This window comes from Gopherus evgoodei, chromosome 14, assembly GCF_007399415.2.
Source record: "Gopherus evgoodei ecotype Sinaloan lineage chromosome 14, rGopEvg1_v1.p, whole genome shotgun sequence".
Lineage (NCBI taxonomy): Eukaryota > Metazoa > Chordata > Testudines > Testudinidae > Gopherus > Gopherus evgoodei.
In genome coordinates, this window is record NC_044335.1 from 11,132,583 (window position 1) to 11,151,115 (window position 18,533).

General features: G+C 40.9%; 1 protein-coding gene across 4 annotated transcripts in view; it reads left to right on the plus strand.

Moving 5' to 3' along the window:
* The window catches only part of LOC115635113 (androgen-induced gene 1 protein-like), a 30,830-nt gene extending 13,064 nt beyond the window's left edge, over positions 1–17,766 (plus strand). For 2 of the 4 annotated variants that reach the window (XM_030533404.1, XM_030533405.1), the window contains 2 exons: positions 6,320–6,471; positions 6,896–6,980. In XM_030533404.1, the coding sequence (XP_030389264.1) occupies positions 6,320–6,471; positions 6,896–6,921 (178 nt within the window). In that variant the 3' untranslated portion in view covers positions 6,922–6,980. Of the gene's footprint in view, positions 1–6,319; positions 6,472–6,895; positions 6,981–16,979 lie in introns of those variants that run through there. The other 2 variants (XM_030533406.1, XM_030533407.1) reach the window with 1 other exon arrangement.
* Positions 17,767–18,533: the final 767 nt, after the last annotated feature.

Here is an 18,533-nt window from a genome sequence, read left to right on the forward strand (position 1 = left end):
GATCCCTCAAAATCTGCTTGGCTGTCAGGGGAATATGTAAAGGAAAGGACTATGTGTGCAGAGCCTTTGTAGTTTTCTTCCCCCGATGGCTCTTTCCAGTCTTCCTGGCAGCCTGGCCTGTGATGGAGCCTTGTTGCCAAGGATGCATTTAGGGAGGATGTATGGAGAATACTCACTGAGATGGGAGAAGCAATCTGGTCCTTAATTCAGTCAAGTCTAGTAAACGCTACAGGTCTAGTAAACACTACAGCAGTTTAGTATAAGAGTTTGCTTATGGTATTACATTATTTGTATAAGGCCTATACACTGTAGGTTTTAAGTGTTATTTTTGGATTCCATCCTCTACTCCCTCCCCAGCCCCCCCATTTTGCAGTTCAGAGTGTTTCATCAAAATACAGATAAACAATTCTAACATTTCTGAAGTTCTGTTTATGTCTAAACTCCCTGTGGATCTTTAGTCGTAGTTTCTTCAGCCATGGAACTTGTAATAAGGAGGAACTGATATTGGTTCTAGGCAGATATTCAGCACTATGAAAGAAATATATTTGCTTTTTTTTCTTCTGTTTACAACAGTGTCTTATGCTGGCATTTGTAATTGATGTTTTCTGCTTATCACAAACATCCTTATAGTCTGGAAGAAAACAAGGAAAGTCTTAACAGCTGTGATAAAGAAGGGGGGGAGCTCCCTTTTATAAACATCCCACTGCTAACACCATGTCAAGGCTGAATCCCTACTCTGTCACTCCAAGTGCAGAAATGGAGGGCCCGCAAGGATTCTAAAAATTAATACTTGCCACTCCAGGCTTGCAGTAAACTCCCAAGGTTACAGCTTTTCTCTAACCTTGGCTTGGTAAACGCTGCCACCATCCAAATGCAAAAAAAAAAAAAAAAACTTGGACCCAGGAAGGAACACTTGGGAATTCCTCCCTGTGGGGTACCCTCAAGTCCCTTCTCACACATACACACCACGGGGAAGAGCTGAGAAAGAAAAGAAAGGAAATTAGCTGTGCTACCAGCTAATCAAACAACATGCACAAACCTCTTAGGACACCAAAAAGCCAATCCTCTTCTTAAAAAAGGTAAATTTTATTAAAAACAAAATGGAAAAAAGTACCTCTGGAACTTAAGCTTTTGCTAGATTTTAAAGGAGCAATTCTAAAAATTAAGCACCAAAACTAGCTTTAAGAATGTTCTGCCATTGTGTATGCTCTGGAGAAGCTATGCCCATACATTTGGGGACAGTGTTTCCACCTGCAGACTGACCATGCTGCACTGAAGGGGCTTCACACAGTCAAAGAGACTAACAAAAAACTTCGGTGGAGTTTAGCTCTTAAGACTTTGATTTTGAGGTACAAAACATTTCAGGAGCCTCTAACAAAGTGGCTGATGCACTCTCCCAGGAAGGTTTCCCAGAATCAGCTGGGTAAAAATGTCTCTGCATTCTTAAGTCATTGTAGTTCTTCAAATGTAAAAAGTACTGTTTAGTTCTTCATGTAATTATTAGTAAAATTAGAGGTGCATGTGTCTTATCAACTCTGTTTCCTAAACCTCCAGGAAGAAATCTCAGCTGGTGTGGACCTGACCTAAACTAGGCTGGCCAGCACCATCTGTGATTTGTGGGGCATTGATAAATGAAGATGGCGGGGGTGGGAGGGAGTTCCCTTTTATAAACATCCAGACAGCCAGTTAGCTTTAAAATCCCTCTTGGTGTCTGTTCTCTGATCGCTTTACTTGTAAAGGGTTAACAAGTCCACAGGTAAAAGAAAAGGCGTGGGCACCTGACCAAAAGAGCCAATGGGAAGGCGAGAACTTTTAAATTGGGAAAGACACTTTCTCTTTGTGGTTCTCTGGGCTGCAGGCACATGGCAAAGTAATGCTGTGTAAGATTTAAGCCAGGTATGATTGTAGCTAATTTAGCTACAACTAATCAGGAAAGAGATCTTGGAATTATCGTGGATAGTTCTCTGATGACATCCATGCAGTGTGCAGCAGCAGTCAAAAAAGCAAATAGGATGTTAGGAATCATTAAAAGAGGGATAGAGAAAAAGACAGAGCATATCTTATTGCCCTTATATATAAATCCATGGTACTTCCACATCTTGAATATTCCATACAGATGTGGTCGTCTCATCTAAGAAAAAATATATTGGCATTAGAAAAGGTTCAGAGAAGGGCAACTAAAATGATTAGGGGTTTGGAACGGGTCCCATATGAGAAGAGATTAAACAGGCTAGGACTTTTTAGCTTGGAAAAGAGAAGACTTAAGGGGGATCATATGATAAAGGTATATAAAATCATGAGTGATGTGGAGAAAGTGAATAAGGAAAAGTTATTGTTTCCATAATATAAGAACTAGGGGCCACCAAATGTAATTAATTGGCAGCAGGTTTAAAACAAATAAAAGGGAGTTCTTCACACAGCACACAGTCAACCTATGGAACTCCTTGCCTAAGGAGGTTATGAAGGCTAGGACTATAACAGGGTTTAAAAAAAAACTAGATAAATTCATGGAGGTTAAGTCCATTGATGGCTATTAGCCAGAATGGGTAAGGAATGGTGTCCCTAGCCTCTGTTTGTCAGAGGGTGGAGATGGATGCCAGGAGAGAGATCACTTGATCATTACCTGTTAGCAGGACCGGCGCTAGGGGTTTGAGCGCCCTAGGCACATGGCAATTTTGCTGCCCCGCGCGCTGGTCCCGCAGCTCCGGTGGAGCTGCCGCAGTGGTGCCTGCGGATGGTCTGCTGGTCCGCGGCTCCAGTGGAGCTGCCGCAGCCATGCCTGCGGGCGGTCCACCGGAACCGCGTGAGAAACCAACTGTCCGCAGGCACTACTGCGGCAGCTCTACTGGAGCTGCGGACCAGCAGACCCTCCACGGACACCACTGCGGCAGCTCCGCCGGAGCTACCTGCCGCCCCCTCCGGCAAAATGCCGCCCACCAATTATTCTGGCGCCCTAGGCAATTGCCTAGGCTGCCTAAATGGTAGCGCCGGCCCTGCCTGTTAGGTTCACTCACTCTGGGGCTCCTGGCATTGGCCACTGTTGGCAGACAGGCTACTGGGCTGGATGGACCTTTGGTCTGACCCAGTATGGCCATTCTTATGTTCTTATAGATTATCAATTCATACCTCAAACCTACTGTCTGGAGCCTCAGATATGTCTTAGGGAATGTCTAAAAAGACGCAATTAGGGTTATTTCTTTTATTTCTTACTGGCTTGTGGATTCCTCTGTGCTAACCCCTGATGCTTTTGTTTGCTTGTAACCTTTAAACTGAACCCCCAAGAAAGCTAGTTTGGGTGCTTAATTTTTGAAATTGCTCTTTTAAAATCTAGCAAAAGCTAAGTTCCAGATGTATTTTTTTCCTTTTTGTTTTTAATAAAATGTACCTTTTAAAAAGAACAGGATTGGATTTTTGGTGTCTACGAGGTTTGTGCATGTTGTTTGATTAGCTGGTAGCACAGCTAATTTCCTTTCTTTTCTTTCTCAGCTGTTCCCCGGGAGGCGGGGGTGTGAAAGGGCTTGAGGGTACGCCACAAGGAGGAATTCTCAAGTGTTCCTTCCTGGATCCAAGGGGTATTTTTTGCATTTGGGTGGTGGCAGCATTTACCAAGCCAAGGTCAGAGAAAAGCTGTAACCTTGGGAGTTTACTGCAAGCCTGGAGTGGCAAGTATTAATTTTTAGAATCTTTGTGGGCCCCCACTCAGAGTGACAGAATGGGGAGTCAGCCTTGACAACAGCTAAAAGAATGAATGTTTAGGAAATGTTATTTTGAAAGGCTTTACAATAAAGTTCAGACCCTCTTTCTGTTACTGATTTCTATTTTATAACTAGTGTAAATTTCAGTGCAGCTCTGCTTTTCCTCTTATTTGGTTTACAAATTCTCCCACATAACACACTCTTGTTTGATAAGTTTCTCTTTTTTTAGTTTCAGACTTCTCACTGGAAGGATGATGTAGCAATGCATAACTATCTGGTGACATCAGTCCCAAGTGTTGATAGCAGATGCTGCTAATAGGATGCAGAAAAATGAATCTGCCATCCTCTATTTCAAGTGACAGTTCCATTCTATGCAATATTTGATCTGTAAGCCAAAAGATCTAGTTGGGCTGACACTTATTTACTCTGTGACTTTGAGCAAGTAACTTCATTGTCTCCATCAAATGGGGGTATTAATATCTTCCTCACGCAAAGACAGCTGTGAGGATTAATTCGAAATATTAAAAGAGTTACTTGAAACAAGGCAGCACTTCATAAGTAATTATTTGTCCCTTCCAGAAAGCGCTGTCTTTATCATACCTCCGCTGCCTTCCACAGAAACCAGAGAGGACATAAGATTCTCAGATTTATTGCTAGTATTCTGGAGAGTAACAGATGTAGTTTTGATTCCCAAGACCTTGTTGCTTGGGCCAACAGACATTGTGAGCACTTAGGGCCAGAGTTTAAAGGTATTTAGGTACCTAACTCCCAATGAAATCAATGAGAGTTAAGTATCTAAACATATGTAAAAACCTGCACCTTATCCCTGGGGCATGGAATCCTTCCAATTGTCCATTCGTGACTTCTGTGACCAATTATGAGGTAACATTGTTTGGGAATGAAGGTCGGTTAGTCCTCAGATGGAAGACTGGCAGCTACTACATGGTGCCTCAAAGGTGGGAGTGAAGAAAACATGGATGATTCTGTGCTCAATGGGATATGGAGGCTTTATTAAAAATCTTAGCAAATCTTTAGTTATACATTTTCCAGTTGTGGAACAGCATAAAATATTTAAACAACAGTGACAATAAAATGTTCCTAGGGTTGAGGCAGTTCTGTACCTGCTGTAATGTCTGTGCCAATTGTAACTCAGAATTCTCTGGTTGTGTGGATTGGTGTTGCATCTTTAGGGTCACATTTTCAAAGGACATCCAGTCCATACCCATGCAAAACTTGTTCATGCAAAAACAGCATTGCTTAATTACCAATCATAAGAAGTGGATAGGCTTTCAGTGATGACAGTTTTCATTCAGAAATGCTTTGTTTGCTCATACACATAGAATTTGGTTTTCTGTGCACAAACAGTTGGATGTGTAATTCACCATTCAGTTATCTGTTACTTACCTTCTAGTGGACAGAGTTTTATGAATGTGCTACTGCTTACACCTAGAGAACAAGTGACAGAGGCTTGTGTTTTTAGGCACAGGTTCAATTCCCACTGTTAGCCCAAGTGAGGTTAGCTGCATATATCCAATGTTGAAGGTCCTCTATACCAGTGGTTCTCAAAGCCGGTCCGCCGCTTGTTCAGGGAAAGCCCCTGGCGGGCCAGGCCGGTTTATTTACCGGCTGCTTCCACAGGTTCAGCCAATCGTTGCTCCCACTGGCTGTGGTTCACCGCTCCTGGCCAATGGGGGCTGCAGGAAGCGACACGGGCCGAGGGATGTGCTGGCCGCCCAGTTTGAGAATCACTGCTCTATACATTTCACATGGATACATTTTCAGAAGCACTCATAATCAGCCTCCCATTTTGCAGACTAATTTTTACACTTCATAATATGAATTCAAATTTGCATATTTGCACCCACAAGAACCTAGTTAAAGGTTCAGGTACCTTGATTTGTGCTGACAATTCAGTTGTGAATACAGAAGTGTTTGCACAATCTTTGTGGGCTTGTCTTGCACAAGATTTTGAATATGTAGCCTTCAATATTGTTTTATTTTAATATTCTGTGTTTAAATGACAGTTGGAATGCACACACACTTAAAAGAACATCTGATAGTAGCACAGGTTGGCACAATGAAGAATTCTGCACTGATTCTTTCTTGTGTGCACATATGATATATACTGTAACTTGTCTGGCAAATCTGCAGTTTTGTGACTTTAAGCAATGGCTGAAAAATGCTTTGCCAATCTCTGTTCAGAGATGCAAGAGAATTTGAAACCATTATTACATGTCATTGTTTAAATGATATTAATTATATTACATTTGACTGTTAGAGACTTTCATCACTAATCTCAGATTACTTTATAAATATTAATTTATCCCCACTACACTCCATTAAACCCCCTTACATTTCTGTTACTGCAGAGAAAAGTTTACATAAAAACAAAGCTATTTTAATTTTAACTGAAAAATGTAAATATTTATGAACATTTCGGAAAAAAATTGCTTGAAAATTTAACTAATTTACCAAACATTCCTTTTAAATGCAAAATTAAAACTGACAGAATTTAGATTTTCATATGGCTTTAGAAATAAAGCCAATTTATAATCTTCAAGCAAACTAAAATGTAGATATGTCTAGTTCTGTTTCTTAATATTGTTTGTCTTTCATTGCTTTAGGGTACTATGGGTAAATTATGCATCAGGAATTTGGGCGTACCCAATTTTAGAAGTACTAGGTGTACCTGGAAAGGCGGTACTTTTTAGCATTTCCTACCTTGTAATGATAGGATTCTACCTACTTGGAGAGCATCTAACAAAGTTCTTATGGGGTAAGCAATGCAGAGAATATTAATTGATACAGGATTTTAATTGGGATAAGGACAGTAAATGTGTGTTAGCAAAGAAATCTTCTGTCTAAACTTTTCCCTCACCACATTGGTCAGCACAGAGCTTTCTCATCTCTTTCCATAGAACATACATTTCTTGAATGATTGATTGTATCTAATAAGTAAATATCTGCTGTTTCAGTGCAGTTTTCATCTCTGGAAATCTAGGATGAAATTGTGCTTGAGTTAAAAGCGAGAATGAGTTTAATGGCCTCAGTTTAGTCTCTAGTTGATATAGAGCCATTAGACAGCTTGAAACAATTCTTAAGGAATAGAAATCTATACTTAGGAGAGTCTCGCCAATGGAAATGCAGGCCAGAATTGAAATGTCCACACTACTTAATTTTAATTTGTTCCTTTCTTGCAGGTGACTTTCGAAAATATAAGAAGTAAGCATAGAGAGGAAGCTGAAAATAGGTCACAAAAAGTGCAAGTTCATTTATGAACATATTGCATTTTTAAATCGAGATGCCAACTTGCACTGTTCTGAAATATACTCAGTCATCACTCAACTATATTGTTCAAAGCAATAAAAATATTTCTATACCGATAAGCAGTCAAGCAGTCTATAAGGAAAAAAGCTAAAAATCAAGATTTCAGTGCTTCTAACAAACTCCCACTCGTTATATAGAAAAAATGGTTTACATATATATTCCTGCCTGTATCTCTGTGTGTACACATGCACATATATATTCAGGCCAGGAGAATGCTTGGCATTTTTTACCCAAGAAGATCTGGTTCTGGCCAACTTTAGGATTTTAATGTTCAAAGAAGTTAAAATTTTCTCCCAGGGTCAGTTCAAGAACCGTATTAGGATCACTACGTTATGTCCAACATTTGTTAGAACAGTCTTCTATTAAATAATATTACAGGGGGCTTAAACATCAGCTGTATCATTAATCTGCCACTTTAATCATTAATCTTGATTTCAAGACCAACATTTTAGACTGAAATATACCACTTATTTCAGTCTAAAAATAGAAATAACTATCCAGATGCTTACAAAATACTGACTCATAATAACATCCTACTAAGTACATGAGGCATAATTAATCTCAGGCTTTCTTTGGATGGATTAAATAACAACCTTTCAATTGCACTTATAGCCAAGCCAGATTTAGGATTTTGAATCTACTGGAGAATATTTAATTGCTGTAAATCTTTTTGCCTCTTAATGGGTGACTAATATTGTGGTACATTTCAACTTGGACCCCTGGTATTGGAAATGGAAAATACTTATAAACTAATTCCCTGAAGATCAATCCTGGATTGTTCTTTCTCTTTTCTTGAGTTCCTTGTCCACTCTAAGGCCTTGTCTACACTATAGGGGAAATTAGGTCTAAGCTACAGAATTTGAGTTACGTGAATAGCGTAACTCAAATCGACGTAGCTTAGACCTACTTACCGCAGGGTCTGCACTACACGATGTTGATGGGAGACTCCCCCTATTCTTCTTGATCCGGTGGAGTACAGGAGTCGACAGGAGAGTGATCTGCGGTCAATCTCTGCTCGTCGATTCCCTGCTAAGTGTAGACAAGCCCTTAAAATAGGGCTCCACCACTTCTCTTGGGAAGAATATTGCACAGTCTGATAGACCTTGGTATTAGGACAATTCTCCTACTATTCAAACTAAATTTTCATTCTCTCAGTCACCCCTTTCCCCCCAATTGATTCTAGTTGTATTCATTTGGGTCAGCCTCTCCTTTGTTGAAGTTTACGTCCTTCAAATCTTTGTAGACCGCTATTCTAACTTATTCCAGTGCTTTATCTTCCTAACTGCTTTCAATAAATTGTTTCTTGTAACAGTTGCACAAACTCAGAAGAACAAGTTAAATATAGTCCAGATTTATGGATGTGCTCAAAGAACACACAGCAGAACTCAGGAAGAGATGGGGTCAAAGTTGAGTAGTCAAAGACTAGCCTCAATGTGCCTCAGTCCAGTCCCTTGGTTTTAGTGAGAGGAGCCCAAAGTTGTTCTAATTTCTGTGGGTTGCCAACAGCTCTAAAGAGGTGATCGTGGTAGCTAGGGATCATTGGGATGCAGAGAAGCCTGAACCACACTCCCTGTCCTCTAAAATGGTGTTTCTGTGGTGGTAGGGTTCAGCTGGTAATAATTAATCCAGCTCCCCAACTCAGTCTTTCCAGAATTCTAATATCCAGTATTACATTTCATGTCACTGACTCAGTCTTGCAAAGCTTATTGTACCTTATGACCAGGGCTGTCCCTAGCGGGCTGTGGGGCCCAGGGCAGAAGTGATGAATCCATCACTTCCGGGACTAACCTGTCACTTCCGGGACCGACCACATCAGCTAATTGCACTGGACCCTGGAGCCTCTCAAAGTGTGGGATCTGGAACGGTTGCCCTGATTTCCCACACCCAAGGGACGGCTCTCCTTGTGACAATAGTGTTCAAATCATCGTAGCCAGATGTGGTTTACGAATCAGTAAAACCCAGTTAGATGTCTTGAATTTTGCTAGAAACAGATTGTATTTTGTTTTGTAATCAATTTAAAACATTACTGAAGAATGTTTAATCTTTTTAAAATGCTGAATATAAATAACCTCTGATCTTGGGATTTGTATCGATGGTGTTTTATGTAAATAACCTAAAGATGTTGAGGTCTTAAAAAAAGCACTTTTGTCATACCTAATCAGATAACTTATTGTAATTTTGTGCTATTTACTTTTGAGGGTTAGAACAGTTGATATTGGGTGTAACAGTTACTAATAGGAAAATACAGCAAACAAGAAAAGAATGTTTCACCATTAACACTGACATGAGATCTGTTTTTGTGCACATGCCACATTGGTAACTTGCAATAATTCTTTTAAAATTATGAGTCTCCATAATGATATATTTTTCTACTAAAACAGACAATAGAGTGCAAAACTTAAAATATTGTTATTCCACTTAAAATTGTGTAAACCTAATCATATGTATATTGGACCAGTTTGGGAACCCCTCCCAGCCTGTGGTCCAAATCCAAAAACACAAGGATCTACCCTTAATCGTCCCTTCACACCCTGCTCATGTGTGACAGTCGGCCCCCACCTATACCCTGTATAGGTCACAACAATGGATTATCATTCAGCTATATGAACCAAGAGGTAGATTACTAAATGGACACACACACACACACAAACCAGCCCCCCAAATTCTCAGCCTGCCCCCAGTTCTCTTATCTGGAGGTAGACATGCTTAAAGCACACCTACCAGATCAGGCTCCACAGGCCAAGATAGACGGGAGGTTGAGACGTCTGTCAGGGAATAGGCATGAGCAATAGCACCAAGTAGCTCATTAGCTGTGGGGTAGCATCAGGACTTTGATTTTTTGTGCATTCCTATCAGTGGAAACTTTGCTACCCATAAAGGTTAGGTGGCAGCTGAGCAGCAATTTTGAGAATGTCTCTGGCACCTAAATGTTAGACTTACATACCTTGCAAATCTGGCCCCTGTCTCTCCCCTATGTAATCCTGGGCACCCAACTTGGAGCTAATAATTCCATTAAGAAGCAGGGGACATAGGAGTTAGATATTGCAATGCTGAGCAGTGCAATACTTTAAGTACCCTTGTGAAACTTAGCAGGATTCATAGAAATGTCCAGTTATAACTAAACATTTAAAAAATAACATCATATAAGCCTTCATATTTCAGGGCTTAAACCAGCCTCTTAACCATTTGGGTTAAGAGGAGATTTTTCCTTTGAGCAAGTTATTCTAGAACTGAATACTGTAGGAGTTCTTGCCCCTTCTTCTGAAGCAGCTGGTAATAGCTTCTGTTGGAGACAAAATACTGGACTGGTTGTACCATTGGTCTTATTCAGTATTCCCACATTCCTTGACGTGAAGAAGAATTCACTTTGGTGGTAACTTCAGATATAAATCTCCTAGATAGCCAATGCTCAGAGTTTTTAATAACTTTGTTGCTAATAATTTAAGGGTACTATAAACTCAGACTTAATCTGTTTTAATTGTGTTTTGTCTGAGATTGTATAAATAGAGAAAATTCTAACTAGTTGTGATTACGGTTTTCAGTGTTTATAATGGTTGTATGTTTTACCCCAGAAGCATGATAAAATAAACTTCTAAAACAGCCCTCAGTAGACACTTGGCAAGGATAGCAATGTTCCACAAAATTAAACACTAAAAATTGAGTTTTATCTGTGTCATAATAAGGTATCAAAACTTTTAAATAGTTCTCTTTCTTATTTTGTGGAGCAAGCATTTTGTTAATGTGGCATAAATAGTAGATAACAGATGAGGTTCCAACACTAAGTCCAGTATAGATAGGCTTGATCTGTGGATCTGGCTGATCTCTACTGGGTATAGGACCCAGAGGAGTAGAAAACAAAGACTGCTTTATGCTTTGCCCTCCACCTTATCCTGAGTTTAGCTGAGGGCCAGCACAAGTTATTTTAGCCTCAAAGCAGTTCTAATTTGCACAAGATGGTAATAGTCCCCAGAGTCTATTACAAATAGGAACTGACAGAGCACAAAGGCATTCTATCCGTCCTTATGTTAGGGCAATGCAGGAGGAATCCTTAATTGACAGCTTCATGGCCCCTATGCAGGATCTGCCCTTTAAACAGAAAGGAGAAACTCTCACCTCTCGGCAAGTTTAGGACTGTGAACTATGGCTGTGGTAAGTAAAGTCAGGTTTCAAGCCTGCATCAGATGTGTGAACATGGAGACACCCAGCTGATGGATGAGGGAGTGTGTTTTGAGGGGCCATATATATAGGGTAAGACCATATGCAGGATGTGGCCACTGGCAGGATGGGCCAAGTCAGGCAGCCATTCATGAACTTGTGATCAGACATTTCTGTGTAACTCTCCAAGGCCATATATTGATTAATGGAACTTCCCATTACATTTTTATAATAAATAGTAGAATCATTAGATTCAGAATTTTCAAGAATCAAAGTCTGGGAGTATTATGTTTGTTTATTGCATAACTAAGAGACAACAACCTCTCAAACAGATTAAGGTAGGCAATTGTGTAGTTACTATGATTATTCAAGGACACACATGCAAATTCATGTGATTAGCATATGTCTTCACAATTATGCAATTCTTATGCACATTTGTCATTATTGTGAGCATGAATTGTTGGACAGCTCACTCATAATTGTCATAACCTGAAGGATTTTTAAATAAAACATTGGAAGTGTGAGATTGCATTGCTGGGGGGTAGTTCGCTCACTTCACATGCAGTAGGATTCTATGCCACCAGTTGTGCAACTGGTTGAAATAGCTGGTTACAGCTGTGCCTCATTTAAAGCACAAACAGGATAGGAATCATAAAGAGACCTATTTAGTACTGTCATAGTCAAAATTCTCAGAACGATACAAGTTAGGCTTATTTCCGTTATTGTTAAAAATCTGTCGGAAGGAAGAGTGCCAATGATGTGAGTCATACAATATGTATATTTTGTTACAAATTCTGAGTCATTTTTACATTGAAATTATGCATCATTCATGAGCAGAAAACCATTTAAGACAGTTGTGTATCGCCTACTTCTGACATTCTGGTTATCTGCAAAATGTAAAAAAATATGATTGTATCTGTATAACATGGCATCTCATTTAATCATGGGTGGTTTAAATATGTTAAAGCAGAAGAGGACTCTGCAGACAGCATGTCAAAGAGCTAGGGGCATACAACACTTGTGAAGGGGGTCAGAGGTGGCCAAAGAAGTATCCTTTGACTTTTGGGATGTTGTAGGATTCTAGGATGAGAAGAGATCTGATTGAAAAATAATTCTTTTCACTCATATTGCACTTTCCAGGCAAAGGTCTCAGCATACTTCACACACATCAATTACTGTAGTCTCACAATACCTCTGTGAGGTAAGCATTCTGCCCATTTTACAAGTGAGGAAATGATACTCCAGAGAGGTTGGGAAAGCCACTCGTGAAGTATGACAGAGCTGAGAACAGAAACCATGTCTTCTGACTTCTGGTCCTGTGCCTTAGTCACCAGATCATTCTACCTAATCAAGACTGTCATCTCTAATTTAAACTATTTGCTCTTTGAGGCAGAGACAGTGCTTTTACGTGTGGGTTTGTTTGGTTGTGGGGGGGGCGGGGTTTGTGAGGTACCTACTCCTAGCATATTTTGGGGGAGCACTCAAAGAATTGGTACTAGAAGTCCAACTTCTGTTGGGACATTCTGCTGAGTTTTTAAACTTCAGACAGTGAGGCTGAAGTGTTTGCTTGTGGCACTCTGAACTCATTGAGTAGAACTGGAGCTAGTAGTAAATCCTTAATACCTTCATGGGCCCCTTACGGTTTGAGATTAACCAGAAGGTGACCTAAAGCCAATTTCTGTCTTCACATACTATTGAACAATTTCCATTAGCTTATTTGATTTTATTTTACCTACATTTCTGTGATACTCATCACAATTGGATCTAAATGTCAGTGAAAAGTTCCTACAATTATAGATATGGTGGTCGAATTTAGCCCCTACCTGGTAAATCTGCTTGTTGATTAACAGCAGAGAAACCAAGTTTCCTAAAGCTTTAACAATCAGCTTGAGACTGGATGATGAAAGGAAGAGAGTATTAGTATACATAAGTCACATAACACTGATTTCTACCGCAGTCAGATATGGGCTGTGAGGTGACATCCATTATGATTTTCTCTGTGGATTTTATGCTGTGCCGGTGGAGCTGTGCAGGTCACAGAACCATTACTTGTGCCCCTGTCAGTTCTGCAGTCCACCTACAACGCTCCCTACATGACGCTGCAGAATGGAGCATTCTATAGTGCATGGGTCCATATGACTCCTTTCCACATCCCTTCTACATTTTGGCTTTGCAGTGTTAACAGAATCATGGCAATTCCATTGCACTTTGGCCATTTTGCTGCCACAAGAGGGAAGGGGACAGGATTTCATCCAGGTGAAGTAAAGGCTTCTGAGTGTATAGTAGCTCTGACCTGCAAATCCACTTATTTGCAAGTCCTGACTCTTGTCTGAGCAGAGACTGACAGTCATGCTACTTTTTTTGTGGTTTGATGATGTGCATAAAAGGGATCTAAAAAGGAGACCACTGTCCTTTTCATTTGTGTCCTAAGGCAGCATTCAAGATAAGGTCTTTATGGGTGGAAAGTGAGAAGAACACTAATAACCTCTGCTGGTTTAAACTGTTTTCCATACCTCAATATTTGTTTTATTTAGCATTGTAATAGTAAAGAAAAAGAATGGTGTGACAAATTCTACCTTGGCTTACGCCCACATAATTGACTACACTCTGAGTCCTAGAGTGTAAGTGAGGGTAGAATTTTGTCTATGTGTTGAAAACTACAATTATAGAGAAAAATGTATGCGTTAGAGGGGAAAAACCCAAGATGTTTTACTAAAAAAACCACCAGGACATCACAGCATTGGCATCTGAAAGCAACTTGCAAGGAAAAATGTTGCCATTTTTTGTTTTTGTTGATCAATGAACTATGATTATTCCACTGCAGAAATATTGATAGACAAATATCCTGTTGGTAGAACCAGCTTTCACTCTTCATTAGCTGAATAGAGAAAGTAATTCTAGATAGAGTTCTGTTCATTTGAAAAAATTACTTTCCACTGTGTTCTCGCAGTGTATGCAAATGAGTATGTTCAACCCTGACAATAATTATTTAATTCTAGGAAAAAACAGGAATTTATACAGTTCAGGTAACAGCTCCATTTTCAGCTTGTGATTAAACACATCCAGTGCGGTTCATAGGAGCTTTTAGTGCAGCTGATGGAAGATCACTGACAACACTAAGTCAGAGGCCAATTACTCACCCCCTTTCGTACTGATTGTAAGAAAGGCACCCAAAGATTTGTTTGCTGAAATGATGCATTGCTACAAAGTCACTTATTTTTTCAGTAGTTAAATGCTTATCAGATAAACTAAGCCATTAAAACCATATTCTCCAAAATGACTCTCCATTGATCTGTGGTATTCATGATGTACCCATTGTATTACTTCCAGGCAAATAAATTTGCATTCACAATTCTTTGTGGGCTCAAATAATAGAATTTTGACATTTAAGCATTTGTTCTCTTGGTAGAAACAACATTTGTAGATGGAAATAAGATAGATCACTTAATGAATACATGTTCTGGTCATTCCGTCTGAAGCACTTGGGATTGGCCACTGTTGGAAGACAGGGTACTAGGCTAGCTGGACCATTGGTCTGACCCAGTATGGCCATTCTATTCTTAGATGTCTCACTAGAAATAGTAGTTGTGTAAAGTCTGTGATTTGTATGTGCATATTATTGTGTGTGGAAGGCTGTGGGTGCAAATGAGTTAGAATACAAAACTAGGTGCAGGGAAGAACAGTGCAAATTGATTCTTCTACTCTGTTAACCTTTTTTGTAGGAAAGATGCATATTAATATAAAACTGCCGTTTAGATACACCCCTGCACTGGGGATGGTACAGAGCTGGTAGATACAGAGCTGCAGGCTAATGAGATGGGGAAAACATTGCTGTATCTGTGTAGGCCCTCTGCACAGGAGTGAATTTCATCATAGGCAAATAAGACTAAGGGCTTATCTACATGGGGATTTTAAACTGGATCAAATTGAGTTAATCTGGTTTGAAAACACTTTCGCATACACAGTGCAACCCATCATTACGCACTAACTCCACATTTATCAGGAGCTGTGGAGTCCACTTGCAATGTGTACTGTTTTTTTCAAATTGAATTAGTTCAGTCTTTTGTGTGTGCACGCTTTTGCTGCACAACACTTTCTGCATGCTTCCAACAGTTATCTCACAATGCTGTGCAGGTCAACCATTACATACCTGTTTGTTTACTTGTGTGCCCTTTCTGCCCCAGTGTCAATTTTCCAGGATGACCCTTCCACTCTTTAAAGGGTGGTGCAGAGCCAAATTTTGCCTAACTGCTCCTGAATCCCAGTGAATCATTATTCCGGTGATACAACTGCAGTAGCCCTCCCGAAGCTCCACAATATGCCTCGTGCAGCTGCCTGGAGTCGTGCTGAGACCCCAGATCTCATTGCTATCTGGGGAGAAGCATTTATTCAGGAAGCTCTTGTGACCAGCCACAGGAATAAAACCTTTTTGTGGTTAATGACCAGCATGCCAACTAGTGCCAGATAAAGAGCAAGCTGCTCAAGAGAAAGTGCACTGAAATGAGGAATAAAAGAAGACAGTCCAGAAGAGCACACGCAACCTGTCCCTTTTTGGATGAACTGGACTGGATTCTACAAAATTAAAGTATGCCCTGTTCAAGGCACTATTTGGAGACTGCTGCCCACACTCTCCCTCACACCCAGAATCAGGCTAGCTAGACCCATCAGCAGATGAGCAGGAGGATCTCAGAGAGGATCCCTTTTTGGGACTCAGCTGATGACAGCCAGCTGGCAAGTCTGCTCCAGTCCTGCCCTCTTACAGTGGACCCCGATTTCTGCCCTATGTTGCTGAGCCCAAGTCTCACCATAAACCCAGGCCTGGACCAAAGAGTCAGATCCCCTGGAAGGAACTTGGGCACATAATAAATTATAAAGACAAGTACTTATTTATTGGTGGTGGATGTCAACTACAAGCTCCCTACTCCCTCCCACCCATCCCCCTTTTGCTGCTCCAGAAAGGTGTCCGCCAGGATGATGCAGTCGCAATCTCTACCCATCCCCCTCCTGCAGCAGATTTGAATAGTGAAAACATTCATGTATGCAAAATTCAACAGTTTAGATAGTGCTTATAGGAAAAGAAATGTGGTTAGTTTCCATAAGATGAAAGTGCACATTGTGTGCCAGGTTAAGGCACAAACAATAATGCTGCCCATTGAAGTAAATGGCTGTAACATGCATTGTAGTTGACTCAAAAGCTCAAAAGCTTGTCTCTCTTACCAACAGATGTTGGTCCCATAAAAAGTATTATCCCACACACCATGCTCCCCGCTATATCTTGCAAACGCCTTCCACTCCTGCAGTGCTTCTGAGGAGACCATCCTGGTGCATAACTTCAAAGAATGTCTCGGGGGTCTCCCCTTTGCCTTTCTGAGTAAGACTATTCTTTGCCTCCTAATCATCCACCTCAGTGTAATGTCATGGGTAGCGAGGACCAACTAAAGGGGATGAAGAGGGGATTACTGTCAAGCTTGCCCCCATGTCCCCTTAACATGCTCTTTACACCTCCAACGCCATAGAAGTGCCTACAGAGCACAAACAAAACTGCAAAAACAAACTTGGAACATGGCTCCAGCCACTACCCCCTGCCCCACCCCTAACAGTATGAAAACAGATTAAGTAGACTGAGATCCAGGTGCACCCACCGCTTTCTGTACATGCAGACCACTTTTTCCATCTCTGAGGTTCCCCCAAAGAATGGGAAGAGTGTCAGAGAGGTAAAGTCAGATATACATAATGAAAAAAGCTATCATGACATGTCTGGGATATGAACAATAAACTGTTATTTGCCCCCTACTCCCACAGCCACAACACCTGCAACAGCCAGACCCATCAAGAACAGAGTCTTCTTGTACTGCTAACAGGCTGGCCAACCTGACTGGGAGAAAAAGGAAGACTCAGGATGAGATCTTTGCAGAATTCATGGCAAAGTCACATGGAAAGGAAAACCAGGCTGGCTGAGAGGTGGAGGCTGAACATGGGGACACAGAGAGAGAGAAAGAGAAGTGGCTCTCCAAGGAGATCCTGGGAGTATCTGCCATCAGTATTGCAGTGGCCAGGGAAAGCATGGCTGTGGCCAACGACATCATCACCATGGTGAAGGAGAGCATGAAAAAAGATAGGAAGATGCAGAGGCACTGCAGAGATGTTCAGAGTTCATGGACGCTATCCGAGGCCAGAATCCCCTCCTGCAAAACATGCAACTGCTAGGTCAGCAGGCCCTGCTGTCCTGTAATTTGGGATCTCACCATTTTCTTCAGCTCCTGGACAAGGCTGGCTACTGGGACCAGCAACAACTCCTAACCTCTGCATTCCACAGCCGTACTCTCAGTGGCTCCCATTCACCTCTGAGATCCAACCTCTGGGCAGTGACAATACTTGCACCTGGGAGTCAAGTTCTTTTGAGCCCTGCAGTGCCCCTGAGAATTTTGAGCCATAGCACTCAACCCATGGTGACAAGAAGAGCCAGAGACAAGGTGTATGCAAACCCCCCTTCCCTAAATTGTTATATTTGAAATGTTCTTATTGTTTCACTTTGAGTATTGTTTGCACTGTTGCAGTAATTAAAGGTTTGTGTATAGTTGGTTATTTAAGAAAATTAGTTGGTTAAATGTATTTCCAAGTACAAACATTGGTTTCACTTAAACTTTATTATCAATTTTTGTATTGTTCTTTCATAGATTCATAGATTGTAGGGCTGGAAGGGATCTTGAGAGGTCATTGAGTCCAGTCCCCTGCCCTCATGGCAGGACCAAATACTGTCTAGACCATCCCTGATAGACATTTATCTAACCTACTCTTAAATATCTCCAGAGATGGAGATTCCGCAACCTCCGTAGGCAGTTTATTCCAGTGCTTAACCACCCTGACATTTAGGAAGTTTTTCCTGATGTCCAACCTAAACCTCCCTTGCTGCAGTTTAAGCCCATTGCTTCTTGCTCTATCCTTAGAGGCTAAGGTGAACAAGTTTTCTCCTTTCATAATACAATTGTTTACAGGACATCCATTATGAGTCTTCATTAGCATTTAACTGAGAAAATCATTTAACTAAAAACAGAACTCCTAAAGTCTTAAAAAAGCACATAGGTAACGTTAAACTTCATCCACTCCCCCCAGCCCCCCAGTAAACCAGTGCTTACATCTGCATCCCAACACATACCATATGGGCTAACGTGTTCAGGCATGCGTCTCAAAGACAAACAAAAGATATCCCTGACAGCATTCCCTTAGGCATTTGTGTTTTTCGTGGGACACCTTGCTGGTTGCTTGAACCTCCAAGCAAATCTTCACATCTCACCCTCTCACCCATCAATAATGCTTTCACTCTTGCTCTCACAAATATGGTGCAAAGCGTGCAGT